At 34.4% G+C, this 23169-nt stretch overlaps 9 protein-coding genes across 9 annotated transcripts; 5 read left to right on the top strand and 4 right to left on the bottom strand.

Moving 5' to 3' along the window:
* Nucleotides 1-1003: 1003 nt before the first annotated feature.
* On the bottom strand, nt 1004-2681 carry Tsp_09992 (hypothetical protein). Its single transcript, XM_003370733.1, has 6 exons — nt 2627-2681; nt 2163-2227; nt 1975-2090; nt 1874-1942; nt 1336-1457; nt 1004-1107 (listed from the first exon to the last, which is right to left on the bottom strand). Exons 1-6 carry the CDS (start codon nt 2679-2681, stop codon nt 1004-1006), a joined length of 531 nt encoding a protein of 176 aa, XP_003370781.1.
* A 378-nt stretch (nt 2682-3059) lies between these two features.
* On the top strand, nt 3060-7609 carry Tsp_09991 (putative 3-hydroxyacyl-CoA dehydrogenase, NAD binding domain protein). Its single transcript, XM_003370732.1, has 21 exons — nt 3060-3096; nt 3992-4054; nt 4111-4181; nt 4311-4444; nt 4505-4643; nt 4715-4834; nt 4893-4995; nt 5065-5187; nt 5243-5418; nt 5483-5592; nt 5666-5836; nt 5897-6032; nt 6124-6210; nt 6281-6368; nt 6460-6581; nt 6662-6782; nt 6840-6895; nt 7001-7053; nt 7165-7270; nt 7309-7426; nt 7455-7609. Exons 1-21 carry the CDS (start codon nt 3060-3062, stop codon nt 7607-7609), a joined length of 2289 nt encoding a protein of 762 aa, XP_003370780.1.
* A 1181-nt stretch (nt 7610-8790) lies between these two features.
* Nucleotides 8791-10482, bottom strand: Tsp_09990 (hypothetical protein). Its single transcript, XM_003370731.1, has 6 exons — nt 10367-10482; nt 10102-10141; nt 9344-9394; nt 9188-9282; nt 9050-9119; nt 8791-8931 (listed from the first exon to the last, which is right to left on the bottom strand). The coding sequence occupies exons 1-6, from the start codon at nt 10480-10482 to the stop codon at nt 8791-8793; spliced, it is 513 nt and encodes a 170-aa protein (XP_003370779.1).
* Nucleotides 10483-10525: 43 nt separating this feature from the next.
* Tsp_09989 (hypothetical protein) lies at nt 10526-12823 on the top strand. The gene is made up of 5 exons (XM_003370730.1): nt 10526-10544; nt 11027-11233; nt 11408-11711; nt 12481-12514; nt 12806-12823. The coding sequence occupies exons 1-5, from the start codon at nt 10526-10528 to the stop codon at nt 12821-12823; spliced, it is 582 nt and encodes a 193-aa protein (XP_003370778.1).
* A 1541-nt stretch (nt 12824-14364) lies between these two features.
* Tsp_09988 (hypothetical protein) lies at nt 14365-15148 on the top strand. Its single transcript, XM_003370729.1, has 4 exons — nt 14365-14452; nt 14509-14638; nt 14754-14895; nt 15128-15148. The coding sequence occupies exons 1-4, from the start codon at nt 14365-14367 to the stop codon at nt 15146-15148; spliced, it is 381 nt and encodes a 126-aa protein (XP_003370777.1).
* Nucleotides 15149-15197: 49 nt separating this feature from the next.
* Nucleotides 15198-16276, top strand: Tsp_09987 (hypothetical protein). The gene is made up of 4 exons (XM_003370728.1): nt 15198-15372; nt 15430-15636; nt 15690-16121; nt 16179-16276. Exons 1-4 carry the CDS (start codon nt 15198-15200, stop codon nt 16274-16276), a joined length of 912 nt encoding a protein of 303 aa, XP_003370776.1.
* A 370-nt stretch (nt 16277-16646) lies between these two features.
* On the bottom strand, nt 16647-17429 carry Tsp_09986 (hypothetical protein). Its single transcript, XM_003370727.1, has 3 exons — nt 17006-17429; nt 16929-16980; nt 16647-16725 (listed from the first exon to the last, which is right to left on the bottom strand). The coding sequence occupies exons 1-3, from the start codon at nt 17427-17429 to the stop codon at nt 16647-16649; spliced, it is 555 nt and encodes a 184-aa protein (XP_003370775.1).
* Nucleotides 17430-18641: 1212 nt separating this feature from the next.
* Nucleotides 18642-20423, bottom strand: Tsp_09985 (putative transcription factor COE1). Its single transcript, XM_003370726.1, has 3 exons — nt 20174-20423; nt 20033-20119; nt 18642-19912 (listed from the first exon to the last, which is right to left on the bottom strand). The coding sequence occupies exons 1-3, from the start codon at nt 20421-20423 to the stop codon at nt 18642-18644; spliced, it is 1608 nt and encodes a 535-aa protein (XP_003370774.1).
* A 2178-nt stretch (nt 20424-22601) lies between these two features.
* On the top strand, nt 22602-23049 carry Tsp_09984 (conserved hypothetical protein). Its single transcript, XM_003370725.1, has 2 exons — nt 22602-22882; nt 22950-23049. The coding sequence occupies exons 1-2, from the start codon at nt 22602-22604 to the stop codon at nt 23047-23049; spliced, it is 381 nt and encodes a 126-aa protein (XP_003370773.1).
* Nucleotides 23050-23169: the final 120 nt, after the last annotated feature.

The raw sequence follows: 23169 nt of genomic DNA, 5'->3' as shown, positions 1-23169 counted from the left end.
CTCCCCCCTGTTGTGTTTTTCCCCCCCCCCCCCGAGGGACAAACGGGGGAGAAAAAATTTTTTATTTCTCACAAAATTCTGTGAGAGAAAACAGAAAAAGTTTTTTTGTCTTCTCCCCCCACCACAAATAAAAATATGTTCAAAGAAAACAAAAAATATTTTCTATGTGGGGGGGGGAGAAATTTTTAAACCGCGGCAAAAAAAAATTTTGGGGAAAAAAAAAAAAATTTTTCCATTTTTTTAGGGGTCCGCTCCCTTTTTTTTTTAAAGGTTAAGGGTATCTCTTAAGAGGGGAAATTTTGGCCCCCATTTGAAAAGAAACAAAATTTTACCGTCAATCTCACGGGGAAACGAATTTTGAATAAAAGGTGCATTTTGCAATGTTAACCCAATACGACAAAGACTTTACGGTCTAATAAGATAGCGAGGTCAACGACCAATAATAAAATAGCGAGTACAACGACCAATAAATGAAAAGTGGGACCGAATGGGAATAAAATTGAGCCCAAGTGGGACCAAACCGAAGCAAGGCAGGGTGAAATAACCTGAGTACACAGTAGTGACTCTTGCATTCAGTCTGAAGTCCGTGTGAGAAAGAAAATTTGATGTCTACCAGATCAGTAAAACGTAGTGTTTTCTACATCACGCTGTGTGCAAGATACTTAATGATAAATTAAAATGTCCGGTTGCGTTTGACAGCCGGAAGCCAGCGCTGGAAGCCCTTTGTAGCAAACCGAGTGAAAGAGGTACAGTAATCTGTATGGCCTCAGTGTTGGAAATATTGCCTTGCAAAGGAGAACTCAGCGGATCTGCCCAGTCGAGGATGCTAACCAGCTGAGCTAATAAAATGAAAATTATGCTGACAGAAGTCGCTATGGTTGTCAGAATCATAGGCGAACTCTCTCTCCATCAGTGCTGAAAGCATAAAGGCGGTGGAAACTGGGGAAAATCAGAACGCCGGGGGTTAGCGGGCGTATAAAATGATCGTCGACGTCATATAAATTCAAATATTCCGTTTTACCGCAACAGAATCATCCAGTGCGAGAACGTCTAATCCAAAGTATTCATGTGAAACAACAATTTCATGCCGGTGTGAACGAACATTTGCTGCGATGAGAAGAAAATTTTAGATACTAAAGATGCTGTAATTTGAAACTATGCTTTGTCTAAATCCATAAATGTTGGAGCAAAATGATTCATTGGTCAACACGTAAACGGCAGAAAATAATCAGTGCGGCAAAACTGTTACGAAGACCGTAGCCAGCTGTGAAAATCTACAGAGCTAGTGTAGAATTCCTCACCACCTGCGTAACATACAAAAGCCAACATCTAAACGTGAATGATTGTCTGTCTGGTGATTTTGACCAACAGACTTGGCACAACGCCATAATTCTACGCATAAGTATGAGGCGCCATGAAGCGCAAAAAAAGAATTGTTACTCCAATTTTGCTTCTGTCTAAACTAATCTTTTATTGGACAAATAAATTTGCATAACTTATTGTTGATATTTATGTTTGAGTTATATATATATATTTATTTATATAGTAAAATACTGTTACAATGAACTCAGAGGGAATTCATGATTATTTCGTTGTAACGAATAATTCGTGGTATTGAGATTTACACTAAATTCGCGCAGTTTATTGAGAAACCGCAAAAAATAATGAAAACCACCTGAATTTAGCCATCAAATTTTTAATTCGGACATGAATATTCCGTTATTTTTGGTTGAATTATTTTTTTGGCTGATAAATTAAGCATAAAATTTTCCATTTCATTTAAAAGCAAAAAAAATTCAGCTTTTGTCTCCGTTTGAGAAACCAAAAACTTTCGTAAATTTTGAACGGAATTGTAAGCCTCATTGATTGATACCTGCTATTCTTCGCCATCAGAGTTATTTTCACGGCTGTCGTCGGCATCGTCATTAGTCTTAGCAATAGACTGTATATATTTCACTGTTAGACATAAGATACGTAACTTGAAGTTGATCGTCAATCGTTGCATATTCTTCAAAATTCAATTCACTTGGAATGGGTATTACCGATTTCACGGATTCCCAAATATACCCTATATCACAAACGATAATGACCTGAACTGATTTTCAGATGGGAAACAGTACGTTGAAAATGAGCCCAACTAAGAATTATTTTTATTTATTTACCCGTGGTTGTCGTATGCATGTATGTTCACGAATAATCGTTATAACTGAATGCTTACAGGAAAAATCTATAGAAGTCGTGTAAAATAAAATTGCAACCACTTGAGAACCCAAATGCCGCCGTTATAATGAGCATATCGTTGTAAAATATTTGTTATAATAAGGTTCTCATAATACGTAATTAATATGAAATTCGCCAGTAAAACCAAAAATGTTCGTTATATCAAATATTTCGTCATATCGGGATTCGCTATAAAAAAATATTACTGTATATATATCATCAAATCAGCACAGTCATTTAAATATAAAAAGAGATTTTCACGTTCAAGGTCAATATATTTCAATAAATATATGAATTCGTTTCTTCTTTATCTTTAAATAACTTTTCATTACTTAAAAAAGAAAAATAATGCAGTAAAATATTTACTTTTATAGCCATCAAATATTTATCTAAACTAATTAATTACGTATTTGTTTATAAGCATCGCTTAAGTTAACGCACACGTAATATATTGTAGACATGTTTTTTCCATCATTTAATAAATAGTTGTATTACTTAGAAAATAAGTGATAAAACCTGAAACATTTTTCTTGAATTTATTTAATATATTCTTTTAAGTTTCTACCGTTTATCAATAGGGTGTACTTGATTGTTTTTAATGCTCTTGTAATTTCTTCGTGGAAGGAAACCGTTGAATTATTTTTGTTATGTACGCTTTTTTTCTACATTAATTGTGATGTTTTCTAATTTTTTCAGTTTTCTTTCCTTGCTGAAATTCATATGTAATACTGATGAAGTAGAAAAATTATGCTTGAATTCTAGAGTTATTTGCAATTACATATTACAGATAATCTGAAACTGCCGATTTGAAGACGTAATCTTTGGTGTCTGATCGAAGAATGGCAACATTTTTTGGTTTAACTACAGTAGCTCGCAGTAAGAAATAAAGTTCATTTGACCTTTTTTGCGTTAATCATATTTTTTCAATATACTGTTATAAAGTAGATTTCATTAGTGAAGGGTATTATTTATTTACTGCTATTAGAAAATATGGAGTTGGAAAAATTTTGACTTTTCACAATTGAGTTTACCTTAAGCATAACCTACAAGAAGAGTAACAATATTTCATGCTGTTCACGTAAGCTCACAGTTTCACGCCTTTTCAAATTTGACTTCAGACTATCAGTAAAAAGTAGTGTTGTTTAGCACCATGAATAAAGTCCGTGAAATAAATGTCCTTGTTTATTGTGCACATGAAAGTTCACAATTTTATTTTATTTTTTATTGAATATAGTAGTAAGATTCGGTTCTACTGATTAAGGTCGTGTATTAATTGTGTGTTGATTGTTTAATTGTAATCTGTAAAGTTGTGTCTGTGTGAAATGTGTGCTATAAATTATTTCAAAGTATAAATGTAAGAAAAAGTAAAACGGCCTGAAACTGCTGCCAAATTATTGTTTAATTTTGGAAAAAATCCTAATGTTTTTTGCAATGTTATTAGTTATTGAAAGTTTATATGCAATAGCACTGGAGAAAATGATGAAATATTTTGAATTTTGATGATGAGAATTGTTAAATGAAACATCTCATCAGATTCATTGCAAATAAAAATGATTTGGATCAATGAAAAGGAAAGTGTAGAATTTGATTAATAAATACAATATGGCAATTTGAAGATGTGAGGGAGCTATTTTTTCAGGAACTTTTTTAAATTAAAATACTACTGGAGAGCCACAACCAATGAGACAGGTGAGATGCAAAACAAGCTAATGTGAAGAAGAAGCCAATTTTAGATTATCGTTTTTATTAGAAACAGTTTTCTAATGTTTAGGTACTCTGAGCGTGAAATTTCAATTGTTACGCCTGTGCAATCGTTGCTCCACAAATATCTCAAGTTCGTCTGTTAAGTTATTTTATTTATAATTTTTTTTAATAATTCAATAATTAAAGCGTTGACAAGAATGAATAGCTACCGTGACGAAGAGATTGGAATTATCAAATTTAACACACCAGGATCCAAGGTATGGCTCTTATATTTTGTGTAGTCGTAATTTTCGTAATTCGCTATCTCATAATAATTTATACTTTACCAGTTGCTGTTTCTTTTACTTTTTTATAAAAAATAATTTTAATTTTTTTTGATAATTTAGGAAAATATTATGGATATCAATTTTATGATGGAATTTTACGACTGTTTGAATAAATTTACACAAGATGACTCTGTCAAAGGTATTGTTGTAATGTCAGGGAAATCTGGAAGTTTTATTGCTGGTGCCGATACGAAGTGAGTTTTGGTTGTTTAGGTGAAAAGTTGGTTTATTTGAAGGTTTTATTTTTCCAACAGAATTATCGCCAGTTGCCATTCAGTCGCAGAAGCAACTGCGTTGTCTTTGAAATGCCAAGCTATTATGAATAGAATTCATTCCAATTACAAGCCAGTTGTAGCAGCCATTAATGGTACTTGTCTTGGCGGTGGTTTGGAAGTAAATTGTGGAATTGTTTTTGTACGAATTGCTTTTGTTTATTTGTTTATTTATTTATTTATTTATTATAGCTTGCGTTGGCATGTGATTATCGCATTGCTGTAAATTCGAAGAAAACAGTTTTTGGATTGCCTGAAGTTCGACTTGGTTTACTGCCAGGAGCTGGTGGAACTCAACGTTTGCCGAGATTGGTAAGAAACGCTGGGAAAATTCAACTTGTTTTGCCTTTTATTTGTTTGTTTGCTTCAGATATCAATCATCGATAGTATGGATTTGATGCTCACAGGGAAAACAATATCTGCATCCAAAGCGAAAAGTATTGGTTTGGTGGACATGCTCGTTGAACCGTTGGGTTTGTGTAGCTTTAATGAGCATTTATTTATTTTCTGCTTTGATGGAGTAGACATTTTTTATTGCTCAGGTCCAGGATTGCATACTGACGAAGATTATATGATCAAGGAATTGGAACAGGGCGCTGTTCAAGTTTTACGAGATCTTCTATCCACAGAACTTGTCGTTTTGAGAAAACTGAAATTTCCTCACAGTAAGCGCGATTTGTTTTACAGTTGTTATTGTTGACATGTTGGTTTTTTTTGCAGATTTGGTGCACACATTGTTGGATATTGAATTATTCAGAAATTTGTTCTTTGTTTACATGCGCAACAAAGTTGAAAAATCGACTCATGGCCATTATCCTGCGCCTTCCCACATTGTGAACGTGGTGAGAAAGGGGTACAAATTTGGAATTGGAGACGGCTTGAAAGCCGAAGCTAAGGTTTCCACTTTTACGATATTTAATGCAAATTTTCGTATATGAACGTTTTGGAAATTTTACACAGGCATTCGGCTTGTTGGCTACGTCTCCTGAATCCAAAAGTCTCATTCACTTGTTCACTTTATCTACCGAGTGCAAAAAGAATCCATTTCCTCCCGTGAAAAAGGAACCAAAGTGAGCATTGTTGTTTGTTGATTGTGTTCTTATTTAATATTATTTTTTTATATTTATTAGCTTGAATTTTCAGATCTTTGGCAGTGATTGGAGCCGGCTTGATGGGATGCGGAATTGCCCAAGTGTCGATTTACAATGGTTTTGTGACTTATTTGAATGATTTGGACAAGGAAGCTCTTCTTCGAGGCGAGAGATCCATTGCCCAACATTTGGACAAGAAGGTGAAACAGCAATCTATAACGATGTACGTTTGTTTGTTTGTTTGTTTTAATGATTTAATTTTGTTTTTGGTTTGCTCTATTAGATTGGAAAAGGATAACATGTTGGCTAATTTGTTTTTGTCAGTTGATCGTGAAGCGATAAAGAATGCAGATTTGCTCATCGAGGCAGTCTTTGAAGATGTCGAACTGAAGCAGAAAGTATTGCGTGAAATTGAACAGGTACGTTGTTTTAATTATTTGTTTATTTAAATTTCTTCTTCTTCTTTTTTTGAATTTCAAATCCTCCTTGAACAATCTTTTTTCACCACAGTGTGTTCGACCAGACTGTGTCATTGCTTCGAACACGTCGGCAATTTCGATTTCAAAAATTGCTGAAGCTAGCGAACGACCAGAAAATGTAAATTTTTTATTTATTCATTATATTGTTCCGGTTGTTGTTTATTAAATTTCGTTTGTTTGTTTCCAAGATTGTTGGGATGCACTATTTTTCACCGGTCGACAAGATGAAACTGTTGGAAGTGATCACTACGTCGAAAACGTCGAAGGAAGCAGCTTGTAAGATGTTTGTTTGTTTTGTTGAAAAATGAAGATGAAAAAATTACATTTATTATACATTATCATTGTTTTTATTTGTTTTGTTATTAAGCTGCGGCAGTGAATGTTGGGTTGAGACAAGGCAAATTGGTCATTGTGGTCAAAGATAGTCCTGGATTTTACACTACTCGCATTTTGGCGGCGATGCTTTCTGAAACGATTCGTCTGTTGCAGGTTCAAAAAATCATCCACAACTTTGATATTGTGGATGAATACAATTTGTTTGTTTGTTTATTTATTTGTTTTTTATTCAGGAAGGTGTCAGTCCCAAAGAGTTGAACGACTTGTGCATTGGCTTCGGTTTTCCTGTAGGTTTTGTGACTTTGGTAGACGAAGTAGGCATTGATGTGGCATTGCATATTGCAAAATATTTGGGTATTATGAATTTACAAATTTTACAAATCTTTATGATTAGAATTTGTTTTTTTCAAGGAGAGAAGCTTGGCCAACGGATGGCCGGTGGCGATATATCTGTTTTGCAAAAAATGGTTGATAATAACTTTCTTGGTGCGTTGGGTGGTTGATATGATATTATGAATTATTGAAATAATGGGAAATTTTTAAAATTAAATGTGTTTTAATGTTGAATTTAGGAAGAAAATCTGGAAAAGGATGTTTCGATTATTCGAAATCAAAAGTCAAACAAGTGAATAGTAAAGCGTTGCAGATTTTCAAAGATCATGCCAAACCAAGCAGAGGATGGTCAGATTTTTGTATTAATTTTTTTACCATAATTAAAAATGAATTTTTTGATTAGTGACTCTGACCACGACAGGCAGCTTCGAATGGTGAGTCGATTCGTTAACGAAGCTTTGCTCTGCTTAGAAGAAGGCGTCATCTCTTCACCGGTACAATTTTTGCTAGTGATTGAAGAGAAATTTTTTATATTCCATTAATTTAGAGAAGTGGTGATATTGGTGCGGTTTTTGGTTTGGGATTTCCACCGTTTTGGGGAGGTGAGTTCATTGATGGTGGTCAACATTGTATTGTTAGGATTTTGTTATCATTTGCGAAGAGAAGTTTGAATTCATTTCCATTTCCATTCAGGACCTTTCCGATTTGTGGACAATTATGGCGCCGAACGTTTGGTGAAGGAAATGGACCGATATCGTGATTGTTACGGAGATGCGGCCGAATTTCAAGCATGTCAGCTTCTGCGAGATCATGCGAACGATTCGAAGAAAAAGTTTTATACCATTTGAAAATTGGACAGCCCACATGAAACGAATTCGCAGAATGTGTTTTGTGAGATCCATTTTGTAATTCTGCACAAAAACGCAAATATTTGCACTTGTTCATTCACTAGTTGTAGTTATGTTTGTTCAACACATTTTAAATTGTCTTCTATTGACAAAAATATTCTAAATTTATTATGCTAATTAATTTTTATTCTTTTCTGGTTTTCTGTAACTGCCCATCGTTTTATGCAAGTTTTTAATTCAATCAAAAAGGAAGAGCTCTTTTTTGATTGCGGAAAAGCATAACTTTTGAGAAACATTTTTTCTTTGTAACAAAAAAAACCCTGAACACAATCAAGTTTAAAATTTCAACACTTTAAAATGATCATCAAGAATTAATTTTTGCAATAATGAAACCGGTGGCATTTGATTCGTGCCCATTTTTAATATGGTTTTTTCTTTTAATTTTATTCTCTATTTCGGCACTAACACCTGAATTAAACTTGGGAAAATTTCAACGCTGATATCAGCAGATGGCAACTTTTTTCCATCGACCACTAATGTAGTCTGAAAAATAATAATTAATTTAAAAAAATTGCATGCAAACAAACACTTGGAACAACCTCATCAGTGGATGTTATGTGACAACGAAAACTTCTCCCGGCCAATGAAGTTTGAAAGTCGGATGAAACAGAATAAGGGTTCTCAGAATTTGATCGCTTCCACAATTCATTAAGAAACTGCCATCTGCTGATGCTTTTTGGTCCAACTAACAAATCCATTTTCGGCGGGTCATCCTAAAGTAAACCATTCTGCTTTCAACATTAATCCGCTCAACTCGCACGAATACCAATAACTTACTGAGAGCAAATCATTTGCAAGTTTGAAAACTACAGTTGACAATTTTACATGTTTTTCTTCACCACAATTCAAATTGATTGCTTGACCACGATTAATTACTTTATCGGCTAAATATATATTTTTTTAATATTCAAATTGATATTGAAACAGAAAATAACAACCTGATGATGCGATTGATCTTGTGCCTATCAATTTATGCCACCAATGCTGCTGAGGTGTCAACAAAGTTTTATAAACAGAACATTTTGAACATCCCGCGCACGGCTCAACGTAACTCAGTTCCAGCTTTTTTGCATGAACCTTATGCTAAAACTTTTACATTAAAAGTTTAAGAAAAATAATAATTAGTATACTGTAAGAGTATAATAAAGTGCAGATAATTTTTCCTGAAATCTTCGAAAAAATCGATATTTCTTTTCGAACACTCCAGTAGCATCACCGCAATACACATAGCCCAGTGCAATTGATTCCTCCTCTTCACCTATCTGAATTTCAAAGAAAAAAAAATACAAACTTTTCAACTCTTTTACATAAATGAAATTATGCAAACAAAATTTTATCAATTTTGTGAAATATTAAGAGAAAAATAAAAGAAACACTGACCTTGTATTTGAAACAGTTCGCAGACTGACATTTTCCATCAATCACGGCCATAGCACTTTCACAATAATTTCTTGAATCAGATTATTTGTTTTTTTAAGTATTTTGCAATAATTTTTGACACTAATCATGATGAATTACTTCACTCTAGGCGACACTGGAGAAAAAAATGTTTTAGCTATGTAATTGCTACCGCCCACTGGGAAAAATGCCAATACTGGGAATTCGTACTTCATCTGTTACAAAAGAATTATGATAAATAACTAAACTTCATTTATAACAAAGCATAATTTGTACTTTCAGTTGCGTCAAGTGAAACATTTCTGATCTCATAGCGTTATTCACAGTCTGAAATTTAGCAAAATTAATATTCAATTGTACAACTGTAAAATGTAAACCTTTGAAATGATTTCATCCCCACCCACAATGTACAGTGTATCGCTTTGTGATCTTCTCAACAAATTCACCTGTTCAGCAGGGAACTCATTATTGTTACACTAAATAACATAAATATAACAATAACAATAACAATAAAATGCCATATAGAGTAAATCAAAAGATAAACTTTACATTTATAATTTCAATGTCCAATCCGGCAAAATGAAAAAGAGGAAGAGCATATTTTTCGAAATTCTTTTTCGCTCGTCTAAAAAATATTTATATTTATTGTTACACACTCTATTTAAAAAAATAATTATGAATAAACCGTTACATTGAAACAAGGACTTTACAAAAACTTATACATATGCCACATTGGGAGTTTACTTGCATTTCACAAATACTGTAGAATGGAAAGTAAAATAAACAAATATACATTTAAATAAGTTATTCATTTGAAAATAAGTGAGTATGTCTATTTTTATATTTTTTCTTTAAAAACAGAAATTTAAAGATAATATGAATACCCAAAATCATCATCTTTGTTTATCAGAACTGATATTTTTCGAATATTACCAAAACGAGATATGGGCTCATCTCCGTATTTCTAGACGTATCAAATTGGAGTGGAAATTAGTGATTAATTTACAGATCTCAGTGCTTGTCTTCATCCTTACTTTCGCTTTACAGCAGTACTCCAGAAGTATCTGACGTTCCCTGAAATTGAATGTAGTTCGACAAATGAACATTATTCTTTGTAAAATTAGAAAGTATTATTTTTTAATATGATTGAAGAACAACAGAAATAAATTTCATATTTCAAAAATAATTTCCCAATATTGTGGATTGTAGTAGATATGAAAAACTAAATGAAAGAAAGTGCAAACACAGTTGAATTAAATAAATTTCTATAAACAAATAAATAAGTTTAGCGTAACTTACTCCATGGACATTTTTGCATAATTAATTGACCAAGCTGTAGCGGCTGAGAAAAATATGATTTTTTTCTTGTGGTTCATCAAACGATATAACCAGCCGCGGTTTCTCGGAGTAAACATTTTGAATAGCGTTTAAAGAGCGATAACAGTTTATATTTTTTTAATGAAAGCTAATTTTAAAGGTATTGATGTTTTGTAAAGTTGGAACTGGAATGTCAAACTATTCAAAATTAACGTATAGTTTTTTTACAGTAGGGTGTTGCGCCTGAAAATTAATTATTATTAAATGAAATAGTGAGTTGAAAATTTTTAATTGAACTTGATGTTTTTATTTTAAAAGTAACATAATATTACGTGATCAGTTCTATTCCAAGTTAAATTGAATTTTAAACGAAAATTTTATTAATTTGTAATTGTAACGATTTTTTGCACAATTATTGTAATTTCGTATTTTTCAGGTGTGCTGTTATTTTAAATTTTGCATATTGTTCGACTGTTCTTATTGAATGCCTTACAGATTTATATATTTCTTATTATTACAAATCATTTGTGGACTTGTGAAAACGGAAAATAGCATGAAATTAGAAAGCAGCGATTCCAGATGGCAGAATTGTATGTATTACTTTGGTTTTTATGAGCAGTTGTTAACTACTGAATTTTTGAGATCTAGAAAGCTTTTTATTGAAACGACATGAACAACGTGATTTAATTAAACAACTGATTGGAAACTTTTCACAAAAAGGAAAAGGAAAAGCGATAAATATGTTCATGGAAACGATTATAATGATATTAGAAAAGTCTCGTGTTACCATTGAATCATCTGGCTATATTCCTGGAATGACATTTCCCGCAGATGCAGTACTCAAAGATGGTAATTTATTTATTGTTAATATAATTTGTTAAAAGTTATTTATTATTTACACATTTTTGATATATAGTACTGATTTCAATTTGAGCAATATTTTTTCTTTAATTTTTTATTTTCTGAATATATTTACGTGTGTGTATGTATGTATTTACGTACATATGTGTGTATTACTTTTAGCTGTAACTCGTTTGTTGGAAAATACCGCATTTATTTCCGAATTGACGATACATTTTCCACATATTGTAAAAAAATTTTTAAATGATACTAATGCCAAAGCAACGCTTCTTTGGAGCATCGCATTTTGCAACTCTACTGGCTTTTATGATTTGAAAACAACTGAGTTGATGTATTTGGTTGGCCAAGAGCTTGACCTTATTCCTGCTAATCCAGATTATGTGAATCCGTATCAGAGGGAAAGTTTGTACTTTGAAGAACCGCGATGGACAATAGATGATACAGAAAAACAGGAGAATGATGAATTGTAAATTTCATATTAAGATTTTTTCTTCTATTTTTTTTGTTGAAGATTATTATTCTAAAAATTCTGTTAATAGTGATGTGATATTTAGATTTTTATTATATTAATGTAATAGAAAATTCGATGATTTGATTTTAATTTTTCTTTGTCATTAACAATGACTGAGAAAGAATGAGCCATTCATATAGTTACCAATTCAGCAGTTTTTCTTGGCAAAGAGATAGGTAGTAATTTTTTAACGTTCCCAACGTATGCAGTTGTTATATATATATGTTGTTTTTAAGTAAGTAATTTTTGAATAATATGCACTCGTTGATATTCATTTATTCAGATAAATGAACACTTAATATTTTCTAATATATGTTTCACAAAAAGTTTGCTTTTTAGAATGCACAACTTTTAAGTGAAGCTATTTTCAAAGTTTTTGCTTTCCAATACTTGTTCTACCACCAATACGTGCTCCAATTTTTATTATTATAAAATTTATTGAAAATTATTTGAAATATTCTGAAAAGTAAACGTATGTATGTATGACCGAGAAAGTTTTGCCAAAAGTTTTTCATCGACTACATTATTTTATTAGTGTTATAATTGTAATTTTGAATTCATGGGGATAAATTATTTTTTATTAAATGTTATTTGCTTAACTTTAATGTTGATTTTTTTTTCGACGACGATAAAAGTTTTGCATGATTCAAAGGTAGTTGACTAATAAAGTTGATACAGATCAGTGTAATTAATGTTCATTTATTGAATTTGTATTCTCCTTCAGAATAGCGTTTCACGTTGTAAAGCATAAATTTGAGGTATGATTTTGAAATAAACTAAATAAATAAAGTGAAACAAGTTAGAAGTGTTGTAACACTTCATCTTTTTAAAATATAACTGATACTGTTTATAAATTGAGCTGTACAGAACTGAAGCTAATCTATATGCATTGTAAACAATTTCTCGACCCAATAAGCGTTGAAAAGAAATTGTTGTGATTTTTTCATTTTCACATTTTTTAAATTTAAAATATTTTCGAAAAGTGAAAGTTTATTTACAAGTAAGCGACATGTGTTCTGCATCGATTGTTTGTTTATTTTTGTTTTCAGCTTTACAATTATTGTTGATATAAGCAAGGTTGAACTATTCCAACTGAAAATAATATCAGTAAATACAAGGCAACAGCAGTTATTTATTTTTAATCTATCAGAATAACAGTGTAAGGTTGTTTCTCTGTTCATTGTTTAAATGCAAATTAAAATCAACAATAACATCAATTGTTGTTATATGCATATTTTTTTTGGTTATGTTGCGTTTACCTTATGCAGGTAGTATGAATAAGTGTACTTCTTGCTGATTCCTTTTATCGGAAGCTCCGGAAATTTGATCACGGAAATCAGATCTAGCCACTGAATCGTTGCAATTGTTGCCCAGAAGAGGTCGGTTTTTTGCTAATTTTTGCTTTTGAACTTGATCACAACTCCAACGATGAGATGATATGCATGAAAAGGTTGGACATCCGTTTACCATCAACGTGCAGTTTGCTTGTAGATAAAGCTTTTCATTTTATAAACTGTATGTTACTTTTTCTTTTATTATTACATTTGCCGATACGACAGTGAAAGTGAGAAACACGAAGGTCGCCGCGTTATTTACTTTTGCTGTTGGTCGGCGTTCACATTATTAATTCAAAAGCTTTTAATAGTCATTTGTACAATAATTCTCTTATGTAGATCTGCTAATTGTGCAGTTCGATGTGACTTCATATTTTTTTTACTTTAACCAAATTATGTGATTTAACAGCAAATATAAGCAGTATTGTTTAGTAAAATCAATGTTAGCAATATTTATGTCAAAAATTCATTTGTTTATTCGTCGTCAAAACGTTTCTCAGTGGGAGTGGAACAAAAAAAGGCAAAGCTACACAGAAAATGTTGCTTAAAAACAAGCACTCAATTGTACCGCATATTTTCACCTGCTCTTAACAAGAAATAGCATTTGCACGGCATATAATGTTTTGTTTTAAATGTTGGAAAAAAATACCAACTACTAGATTAGTTTTAATTTTTGTAATTTGTAAAAGATGAAGGAAGTTTTAGTTATAAAAATATTGCATAAATTGATTACACACATATATATATATATATATGTATGTATGTACATGTTCAGTTTGACACGTCGGGTGACGTGAACAGTTGTTTACTTGCTTTCTATCACGGCGGTGATGAATGTTTGATCGTTTGCTCAATGCAGGCAGACCAGCCAGGACCATTGTTATAGCCGGCATGTGATTATGGGCCGAACGTAACTTTCACTTCGTGATAGAAAACATCTCTGAGAAGAAGAATCAAGATTGGTTAGTTCTTTTTAATTTCAATAACGAAACGGCAAAGTCACGCCTTTTCAGAAGATGTTCCATAACGTGATTCAAATGGAGATTTATTGCTATGCAAAACTGGAAGCTTGAGTAAACACTGAAGCCAATCTGTTTACCTGTGACGCCCTTTTCAAGTGACAATTTTCGACAGCTCTTGTCTATACAAGAATGTCCATCTGAAAATTAAACGATTCTTATTATGATTATAATCAAATCAAAGAGCACAATTTTCTATTTAAATTGTTATCTTTGATTTCACAATTCAGTCCTACCCGCTCATCTTAGATCATCATGATCATATGCGTTACTGCTCTTCAAAAATGGACATTACTGCTGCTCTTTTTTGACTGTTTCATTTTTCAATCGTTAGGCTCGAAAGGTGAGTAAAATGCGCAAAATTTGGTTTACAATTTTTCTACAGAAGCAACCTTTTAGATGCGACATCTTTCAAACTGCAGATAAATAATATCAATAACAGTAAATTATTTCAAAATACACTGCCGGTAACAATTGGTGACATATGTCAATTAAGTCGACGTCCTGTATTCCATGAAAATATGACCATGTACTTAGCTTGTGCAAAGCCTACTAATGATACTTTACTCTGGCCTTGGTAAACTTTTCAAAATTTGAAACTTATTGTCCATTGTTTGTCATCTTATTGGTATTTGTAATTTTAGGCAGGATATTGGTATATGGTCAATTTACAACTGTGGAAAAGATGCCCTGTTCAACCCTTGGCGAGGCATCTGTGATAAATTGGTGACAATGGAGCAGCAGGTAGAAAAGAAGACTTCACTGCGAAGAATTAGTAACAAAGAGGTAAATTCAAATGGAATTGTAAAATATTCAAAATTTAGTAGAATATAAAAAATATTTCTTTTACTATTTATAACCTTTTTAATAACGGTAAAAATTCACTTACAAGCTAAACATATCACTGAAAAAATATTTTAAAAAATGATTTCAATTTTTGCGTTACGGTTTCAATCTTCAATAAAAATATCTAGTAATGATCTTCATCTATTATATATGTAATGTAACATAAATCTAGCATCTAGTAATAATATCTTAGTAAAATTTTCATTTTTCAACAACATCGTCACGAAAATTAGAAATCAGTGATGCGTTTGTCAAATGGTCAATGCGTATGCCCGTCATCTGTCAACATTGTCATATGCCCGTGTCCAGGAACAGGCATTGGAAGACCAGGCGTTCCTGGTGGTCCTGAAATAGGACCCGGAGCACCAGGCGTCACACCACCTCCAGTAGACACCAAACCAAGGCCTTGTCCTTTCAGTAACTTAGAGAAATAAATGGAATAAACAACAGATTTAATCATATTTTATGATTTAGTTCCTCCTTATGCAAATGATGCCAAACCAGATGGAATGTGCAGCTGGATGATGGCCCCCTTAGCCCCTAATCCTGGCAGCTACAACAGTTATCTTCAGTGTGTGCCGCAGCCAGATTATCTGTACTGTGGTAAATGGACTGTGAAAGCATGCGCTCCAAATACAGTTTTCAGCGCGTCAGCGCAAGTTTGTGTCTTCTTAGATGACGGTATACATTGTTATAATAATTTTTAATGATTAAAGAAATAATAAATTATTTAGAAAAGGGCCCGAGAGTACCTATAAGTCCAACTCCACCAAGTGTTCCTTATCCGATTCCACCGACTGTGCCCGTGCCACCCATGCCACCGGCACCACCTGTACCAGCGCCCCCTATTCCTGGTATACCATATCCACCATCGGGACCGTTGCCTCCATCTTCTGTCCCCACCCTTCCTGATGGAAGCATATGTGGCGTAGGAATATTTGTTGGATGGTGCAATTATCAAATGCAATGCCCAGGTTTATCCCAATGTATGGTCTTGCCAATTGGTGGAATGACCAATACAGGAGTTTATCCAATGCCACCCCCACCAGAAGTTTCTGGAATATATCCATCTACTAGCACTGCATATATCACATCAGCAGGAACTGTATTCCTTGACTTACAAACTCGTACACGTTCTGCAAGTGAAAGAGCATACAACGAATCGAGTTTTAAATTTAAGTATAAACCTCATTCTGATTTAATATATTTTACCCATGACGCAGACTCCACTACTGAAAAGATGAAAAGCCCGACAAAAAGCTATGCATGCTGTCACTCACGTAAAGACGTGTTCACGGATGTGCCATTCAGTTTTCATTAGAAAAAATTGCGTAATGTTTTGTTTAGATCCTTTGAAAATTAAGTAAACAAATATATTTTCCCCCCAGTGTTTTAAGAGATATGAATTGCGCAGGAAATTTATTAAAAAACTGAATGGAATGACGATGTAAAAAAATTCATCGTGTGTTGCAAACAAACTAAATGCATACGCCCACGAGTAATATTTTGCTGAAAAGCATATACATAATACAGCATGATACAAATCTTATTTTCATTTTTAATTAAAAGTGCATTATTTAATTACCATGAATACCATGAAAATCATTATGTTACTTAAAATCAACATTTTAAATAAAATTACACTGAAAAATAATATCACCCTGTCAGCCATTCTCGCAATGTAAATACAATTAGAAATTAGGATATTTGGATATAGGTACGCTTTTTTCTTCCTCGATACATTGCAGCATTCTGAAAACAGATGTATTTCTAAAATTTGATAAATATTTATAAAAATTGAGTATCCTAAAAAATATACGTATTCATGAATTTCGAAAATCCAAGAATATCAGATATCTTTATATTAGAAAATCATAGCTTAAAAAAGATGCAACTGCCATCACTCGCAGTTCAACTCATTAGACATATTAGAAATTTAAATATTTCAGTTTCAGCGTAAAACAACAATTTACGAATTACAAGTACAGTTTTCACAAACTGAGCTGGTGGGATGATACGCAGAAACTGTTAAAATTAATAAATATTTAACTGTAGAGTTGTGCTTTCCCTGATGTGGATATATCAGAGCCGGAAACAGAAAGTGACGATGAATACCTGTTAGATTCAGTTTCGAATAACTCAGTTACATCAGACAATAGCTTTGAAGAAGAAATAGCGGAAATATTATTTAACTTGTCTTCAGGTAGCAGTTCTGTATTATCCATCGTGGGGAAATTTCTTTTTAATTCCCTGAATCGGTTTCGACTCATAGTTCCAGAAACCAAAGGCATTATCAAATCTTCGGATGTACTCGAAAGCATGTTCTCAGATGGTACACTGTGATATCCGTTAAATAACAAAATGTCGAAGAATTGTTCAATGTCATCTCCATCGACTTCCAAATTTCTGCCCTTCTGTGCACCATAACGCTTGGTCATTTCAACGTAATACTGCATGCGCTGTTTAGGAAACATGAAATAAAATAACTGTATGGAACTGAGCAACATCAGCTGCGGGGAGCTATATTAGACAAAGGCGCAACACGGACAAGATCAAAAGCATTCATAAATGAATTTCTTTTTTTCCATTCGTGAAGTTTCAGAGTAGTTTCTTCTTGAGTTTCCTAGTCATATTTTTCAACATCAGTTTCATCACAGTTTCAAGTTCATTCGCATTCACAAGTTCACCACAAACGTCTGTTAACTCGACTTTCATAAGATCATCCTCATCAATATGCTCTCCGTCAGTGATGTTCCCATCTTCATTAGGTGGCAACTGACAAATTTCAACATTCATTTGGTCCTAAGGAGAAAGCATATCTACGAAATCCACAGCGCTTTCCAGTGCAATGAACCTTCTCTCCATTTTCAAAATACAAGTATTCAGTAACAGTGGAGAACAAGAGAATGGCAGTACTTCAGTGAAATACCTCATGGCTTGATATAAGCTGCTCAAAAACAGTTGGACATGTCTGCATACATGTAAGTTTCCACACCTAGTAAACAATCTGACGAGTTATTTCGGTAATCTGACCCTCGTAAAATTCTCTGGTATCTGCTGACACTGTTGTCTGTTGTCGAATCTTCAATAAAGTCTATCCGTTATTGCTTTGTTCTCTAGTCACGTTCGGAAACGAACGGGGTTAATTAACTGTTTGCCAATCAAATAAGGTTGACCCCTCGCGTGAATAATAATACAGTCCACTGACGCTCAAGCGATCGAGTTTCGTCGTTAACAATCAAATTCCTGAATTCTATTCATCACTGTTGCTTTGATTTTCTTAACCCTTTCATGCCAAATTTTTTCAGAGGATGCAATTATTTTTCTTGTTTTGTTTTGTCAAAATACATCGAAATTTTAAGTTTGAAGTCTCAGGACCAATTTTTTCCTGTTTTTTTTAAATGTTGCTTAAAAGCAACATTGGGCATTAACGGTAAAAATAGATGTTTTGATGTGAAAAGTTAATTATTCATTTTTTTACCTGAATGCATTAGTTCGACCTTTAAAATGAGTCATGCGGCTTTTTTGCCATGTTTGATAAGTTATAGGATGTATTTTTGACGATTAACGAGATAGGTGTTTCATGACAACGCAATCTTTTTGCATGTCATCGCGCGCATATTCACATTCATATGTACTTCTATTTGATAGCACTTTATTATATAAATGAATGGGCATTTTGTAAATCACTGTTTTTGATGATAACTAAAAAAACAGTTTCGTCCGGTAACAATACACAGATGTATATCACATTTCATGCAACGCATTTGACATGCTCTTTGACAAACACGGCAGCGCTTTTTAGTTGTCATCATTTCTGGCCAATGGCCAGTCTGATACGTACGTGTATTATGCTCTGGCTGTATCGTTCGTCTAATGGATCTAGATGGATCCACTTCTTCTTCAGCCGTAGGTTCCGATGGCCGCCGTCCGCGCTTGCGCGTCACATACGTTTTTTCGTATTTTGTTAGATTGTCACTAACAGATAACACGAACTCCATCAAGTCCATGACATCTCTGGTCGCTGATCCATTCTTAGTGCAATCATCTTTATATTTCAACCAGCTGTTGGTCAGTGACACGTGGATTGCCCAAAAAAATACCCGTCTGTGCCATTTTTGGCACTTGTGGTCGATTCTGTACAATGAGATCAACATACCCGTCAAATCCACACCTCCCATGAACTGGTTATATTCCTTCACAATTTGTGGACAAGGAACGTCAATAAATTGACGTTGCCTTTTATCCCAACGTCTGACTGGCTCCACCGGATCCACGCACTTGTACGTTGATGCCAAAATTACTTCCCGATTGTCAAACCACTTTACAACGCACAATTTATTATCTCTGGTGCAACAGAAGTCAGTGGCACCTCTGCCTTTTCGTTTCAATTCGTTGGAAGGCATCACCGGGCAGCCGCGAAGTCTGTTGGATCGTATGGTCGCCACAGAGTGGATGCCGTCTCTGAGCAGTGCTTCTTGCAGTTCGAGGAAAGCAAAGTAATTATCAAAAAAAACTTTGTACCCCTTGTGCTTCGGCAGCGTTTCACAAACTTTCATTACCACGTCAGCCGCGAAGAAGCCAATAGAGTTTTCTACTTTTGGCGCCATTCCATCACACAGCCAAAAGTCATGGACGAATCCATTTTTCCCGCATCTTGCAATCACCTTCAAGCCCCATTTATCTGGCTTTCTGGGGTTATAATATTTCATTTTGCACCGGCCCTTGTATGGAATTATGTGTTCGTCAACACTTTGTAGTTCTCCCGGTGTTTCTTCTAAGCAGGTCTTGCGGATGCTTTCTATAAGAGGCCGGATTTTGTAGAATCTGTCGTAATCTGGATGGCTTCGGTCCATGACAGCCTTGTCATTGTCATTGGCGTGGAGAAATCGCAATAGGGTTTCGAATCTATTGTGAATCATGCAATTTGCTACAGTGTCCATACGTGTTTGGTTCGCTCAATACATGCGATACCGTGGTATTTCACTAACGCCCATCGTGATCAGCATTTCAATCAAAACTTCTATTTCTGCTACAGTTGTCGCCAAGTTGGAATACAAGCACTGAGTGGCCTTACGATTTGTCTCAAATGAGATGTGGGAAAGAAGCTGTGGTGTAAAGTATTCAATTGGCCTGAGGACTGGTGGTATTTCCTCATCTGATTCTGAAAAGTTTTATGGTATAACACCAATGCAAGATAATAGCAATGATTATTTACCAATGAAAGCTTCTGTTTTAGGGTTGAACGGTCGTCGACGCCAGATGTATGATTTTCTTCTCGCATTGGCAGAAGCATCGTCTTCATCAATGGCTTCCTCATCACTTGAACTGCATGATTGCTGAGATGTATGGTCTAATTCATCCCCAGAAACTGTTTCTGGTTCAGAAACATCAGGATCTGGTAGAACTATAATTTGTCTCTCATTTCGCCCGGATCTCGTTTCTCGATAGACGGTGTCGAAGTCCATGTCCAATTGCTGAGTCGTAGATTATTCGCAAGGAAAACAGGAAGATCAACAGAGCACTTAGAACAGTTTTCTGTCTACTGAGTGAGATCTGCTTTGTTCCTTTATTTATAGTAGGTTCAGCGTCCATCATTTGCTGTTCAGCTATCACTGTTTTGGAACTGTCAGTGCTTTTGCCTATTGTATTGAACATTCCATAGAGCCAACTGCTGATGCAGTTATTCAGTGAGTATCCATTAGGGGCGGCTGTGAACCAGACATGTGTATGTATCTGTGTGATTTGAGCATCGTTGTAGAACAATCTGTTATACGATACATAGGCTGAGGAAAGTGTTGTTTATCACGATATGACTCTGGTTTTGTAAATTAAATTCACATGTAATCGAAAAAAAGTTCCAACAATTCATATAAAACCATAATTCTGAAAAAATTTATAATTTTTATAAAATCGTAATTTTGCCATCAACGCCCGATGTTGCTTTTAAGCAACAACCATTTTTACGCATTTTTCTCATTTGCTACATAATTAATTAATAAACTCTTTTTACATTTTAATAGTAAGTGTCTATTTCAGATATAAAAAAATTTCCAGCTTCCAGCGATTCTCTGGCTGTAAGATACATAAATTGAAATAAAGTACAAATTTAAATATCGAACTTCATCAGTTACGACTGTTTTGCTTTGCTCTGCGTTTAATTCAACAATAGAAGCGTAGCGCTAAGTATCCTAGCCGTTGATAATGGCAGAATCTCAAAACTGATTATTTTACGCGCATAAAAAAATACGCTGCTTTAAAGCAACATTGGGCATGAAAGGGTTAATTGAAAGCACAAAAAATTTAAAGTGAAATGCATCTAGTAAATCTTACCACATAAAAACAATTTTCTGTCACAGCAATAGCAATTCCTTTTCTCCATCGATGTCCATGTTAAGTTAAAAGTGCACATTCTTTGTTGGTGAACGTTTTCGCATTGATAAACGTTTACAAAACAGTTATCAAATGATTGTAGTCACAGCACCATGATGCAAAACTATCAGATGTATTATACGACGTAGCATTTGTGGTTTCTAAATGTTTCTGGTCCTCTTACCTAAAACTAAATTTTTCGTTGAAATGATGCTATTAAAACAGCTGCTTCCCGTGCTACAAAATGTTTTATGAACTTTGCGTTCATTGCCTCACCTTCGGTTAAGAAAAATAATCTTCCTTTTCAATAACTGGATACTATGTTGCGCAACCTAAATGAAATTTGTCTTTTCCATATAGTTTTAATAACAATAACTACTGAGAGAAAAAGTGTAACTTAAACAAAACAATCAGAATAGACCCCTATCATTTCAACAGTTAGTTTTTAGAGCAAGAGATGTTATCATCATTGCTTAAGCAATACAAGTGCGTTATCATAAAATTTCACTTACACAAGAATAAGAATGAAGAAAAGTGAAAATTGACCTTTCGTTAGTACAACTAAAGACCTACACTATATTCAATTACAGTATCCTTTATATAGTAAAATTCAGGTTGTAATTTCAGTCCATTTCTGAAATTAAAAATTGTTACATAAATTGTTCATTTTTTGCAGTTAGCAGAAGACTGGTTTGTCAGGTAAAGTTGATTGACATGTTGTTTTTCGGTAAATTAAATCCTAAACTAATACGTCTTGCTGCTTTTTATTCAGTGTGTAAGAACCGTAGGAGGGTTCTGTACGCCTGCGATGCTCAAGTACAATTTGCCAGACGTTCGTTCGTCAGGCAAATGAGAGTGGACTGTATGGTGTAGATTCTCCTTGCCCAACCGAATGTGGGTAGTCAAGAAGAAGGTCGCGTAAGGTAAAAATGCAAGCAGATCAAAACACACAAACGAATATACGTTCGTTTTATTCGACCACGAATAATCAGATGGACGTACTTCGTCGACAGCAGCGAACGGAGAAGCAATAGATACAACAGGACCAAAAGACAGCACGAGAATCGATGGTTACGCAAAACAGTGAGTTCGACTAACTTCGGCAACTTCCACCGGATTATCCTTTTCGGCGCGCGTTTGTAGCCAAATATATAGAGCTCGGGCAGCCAATGAGCGGCTCGCTCAAAGCAGGGAGCTGGCTATCTATGGAGCCGATCTAAATCACCGTCGACTTCCGGTTTAGCTGTTAAGCTTTCGGCCTCTTTGATCTAGCGATGGTCATTTGGCGTGCTCGTCCATCTGGCGGCTTCTTCAAATACTTTATTGACGCGCAACTGGCGCAATGGCGTAAACAGCCGTTGTCAGGCGCGCAACGATCATCCGTAGGTCGCTACCGGGGGTCTCTCGGACCCCAACCCGGTGCGCGCCAGACGCTAGGAGAGCGATCTGGCTGGCGGTGCGCGGGTATTGCTCTTCCTCCGTCCGCGACCGTTGGGCACCATCAGCGCGGGTGGGGTCACGCCGACGGGGTCGGTGACGTTCCGTACGGAACACAGTGCATATTTTTGAAAAGAGCCCATTTTTATCAAATTATGATCTGAACTGGAAAACAGATTTTCAAGTGAAATCGCGTGCATGCGGAATTTACAAAGTGTTCCGCTTATCAAGATATTTATCGGAAAAGTTTATACAAGCCATTGCTCATGGACACAAAAAACCTAAACATTTCAGCTGAAATGGAGTACTAAAACCATTTACTGTTCCAACGATTATAATCATCACCAATAATTAACTATTAAAACGATTCATTTCCCTGCCCCTGGGCTCTGTGTACTTAGCAAT

The sequence above is a fragment of the Trichinella spiralis genome, assembly GCF_000181795.1.
Source record: "Trichinella spiralis strain ISS 195 chromosome Unknown Scfld610, whole genome shotgun sequence".
In the NCBI taxonomy this organism is placed as follows: Eukaryota; Metazoa; Nematoda; class Enoplea; order Trichinellida; family Trichinellidae; genus Trichinella; species Trichinella spiralis.
This window is presented reverse-complemented; position numbering and strand designations above follow the sequence as displayed.

Excerpts from the sequence above, each read along its gene's own strand:
- Tsp_09984 (XM_003370725.1), top strand. The coding sequence starts at position 22,602 with ATGGTCATTTGGCGTGCTCGTCCATCTGGCGGCTTCTTCAAATACTTT. Across the intron at positions 22,883-22,949 it reads GACGTTCCGTACGGAACACA|TGAAATCGCGTGCATGCGGA; the intron begins GTGCATATTTTT and ends CAGATTTTCAAG.
- Tsp_09990 (XM_003370731.1), bottom strand. The coding sequence starts at position 10,482 with ATGTTTACTCCGAGAAACCGCGGCTGGTTATATCGTTTGATGAACCAC. Across the intron at positions 9,283-9,343 it reads TTCACTTGACGCAACTGAAA|ATGAAGTACGAATTCCCAGT; the intron begins GTACAAATTATG and ends CTTTTGTAACAG. Across the intron at positions 9,120-9,187 it reads CCAGTGTCGCCTAGAGTGAA|AAATTATTGTGAAAGTGCTA; the intron begins GTAATTCATCAT and ends ATCTGATTCAAG.
- Tsp_09987 (XM_003370728.1), top strand. The coding sequence starts at position 15,198 with ATGCGTTTGTCAAATGGTCAATGCGTATGCCCGTCATCTGTCAACATT. Across the intron at positions 15,373-15,429 it reads ACCAAGGCCTTGTCCTTTCA|TTCCTCCTTATGCAAATGAT; the intron begins GTAACTTAGAGA and ends TTTATGATTTAG. Across the intron at positions 16,122-16,178 it reads AAGAGCATACAACGAATCGA|ACTCCACTACTGAAAAGATG; the intron begins GTTTTAAATTTA and ends CCCATGACGCAG.
- Tsp_09986 (XM_003370727.1), bottom strand. The coding sequence starts at position 17,429 with ATGTTTCCTAAACAGCGCATGCAGTATTACGTTGAAATGACCAAGCGT. Across the intron at positions 16,981-17,005 it reads AGGGAAAGCACAACTCTACA|TTTCTGCGTATCATCCCACC; the intron begins GTTAAATATTTA and ends TAATTTTAACAG. Across the intron at positions 16,726-16,928 it reads GAAAACTGTACTTGTAATTC|AAATACATCTGTTTTCAGAA; the intron begins GTAAATTGTTGT and ends ATCAAATTTTAG.
- Tsp_09985 (XM_003370726.1), bottom strand. The coding sequence starts at position 20,423 with ATGGACTTCGACACCGTCTATCGAGAAACGAGATCCGGGCGAAATGAG. Across the intron at positions 20,120-20,173 it reads TAAAACAGAAGCTTTCATTG|AATCAGATGAGGAAATACCA; the intron begins GTAAATAATCAT and ends AAAACTTTTCAG. Across the intron at positions 19,913-20,032 it reads CATCTCATTTGAGACAAATC|CGAACCAAACACGTATGGAC; the intron begins GTAAGGCCACTC and ends GCATGTATTGAG.
- Tsp_09988 (XM_003370729.1), top strand. The coding sequence starts at position 14,365 with ATGATCATATGCGTTACTGCTCTTCAAAAATGGACATTACTGCTGCTC. Across the intron at positions 14,453-14,508 it reads TCAATCGTTAGGCTCGAAAG|ATGCGACATCTTTCAAACTG; the intron begins GTGAGTAAAATG and ends GCAACCTTTTAG. Across the intron at positions 14,639-14,753 it reads TTCCATGAAAATATGACCAT|GCAGGATATTGGTATATGGT; the intron begins GTACTTAGCTTG and ends TTGTAATTTTAG.
- Tsp_09992 (XM_003370733.1), bottom strand. The coding sequence starts at position 2,681 with ATGTCTACAATATATTACGTGTGCGTTAACTTAAGCGATGCTTATAAA. Across the intron at positions 2,091-2,162 it reads CATGCATACGACAACCACGG|GTCATTATCGTTTGTGATAT; the intron begins GTAAATAAATAA and ends AAATCAGTTCAG. Across the intron at positions 1,943-1,974 it reads GACGATCAACTTCAAGTTAC|TCTATTGCTAAGACTAATGA; the intron begins GTATCTTATGTC and ends AAATATATACAG.
- Tsp_09991 (XM_003370732.1), top strand. The coding sequence starts at position 3,060 with ATGGCAACATTTTTTGGTTTAACTACAGTAGCTCGCA. Across the intron at positions 4,996-5,064 it reads CATGCTCGTTGAACCGTTGG|GTCCAGGATTGCATACTGAC; the intron begins GTTTGTGTAGCT and ends TTTATTGCTCAG. Across the intron at positions 5,593-5,665 it reads CCCGTGAAAAAGGAACCAAA|ATCTTTGGCAGTGATTGGAG; the intron begins GTGAGCATTGTT and ends TTGAATTTTCAG.
- Tsp_09989 (XM_003370730.1), top strand. Across the intron at positions 11,234-11,407 it reads AGATGCAGTACTCAAAGATG|CTGTAACTCGTTTGTTGGAA; the intron begins GTAATTTATTTA and ends TATTACTTTTAG. Across the intron at positions 11,712-12,480 it reads AAACAGGAGAATGATGAATT|AATAGCGTTTCACGTTGTAA; the intron begins GTAAATTTCATA and ends ATTCTCCTTCAG.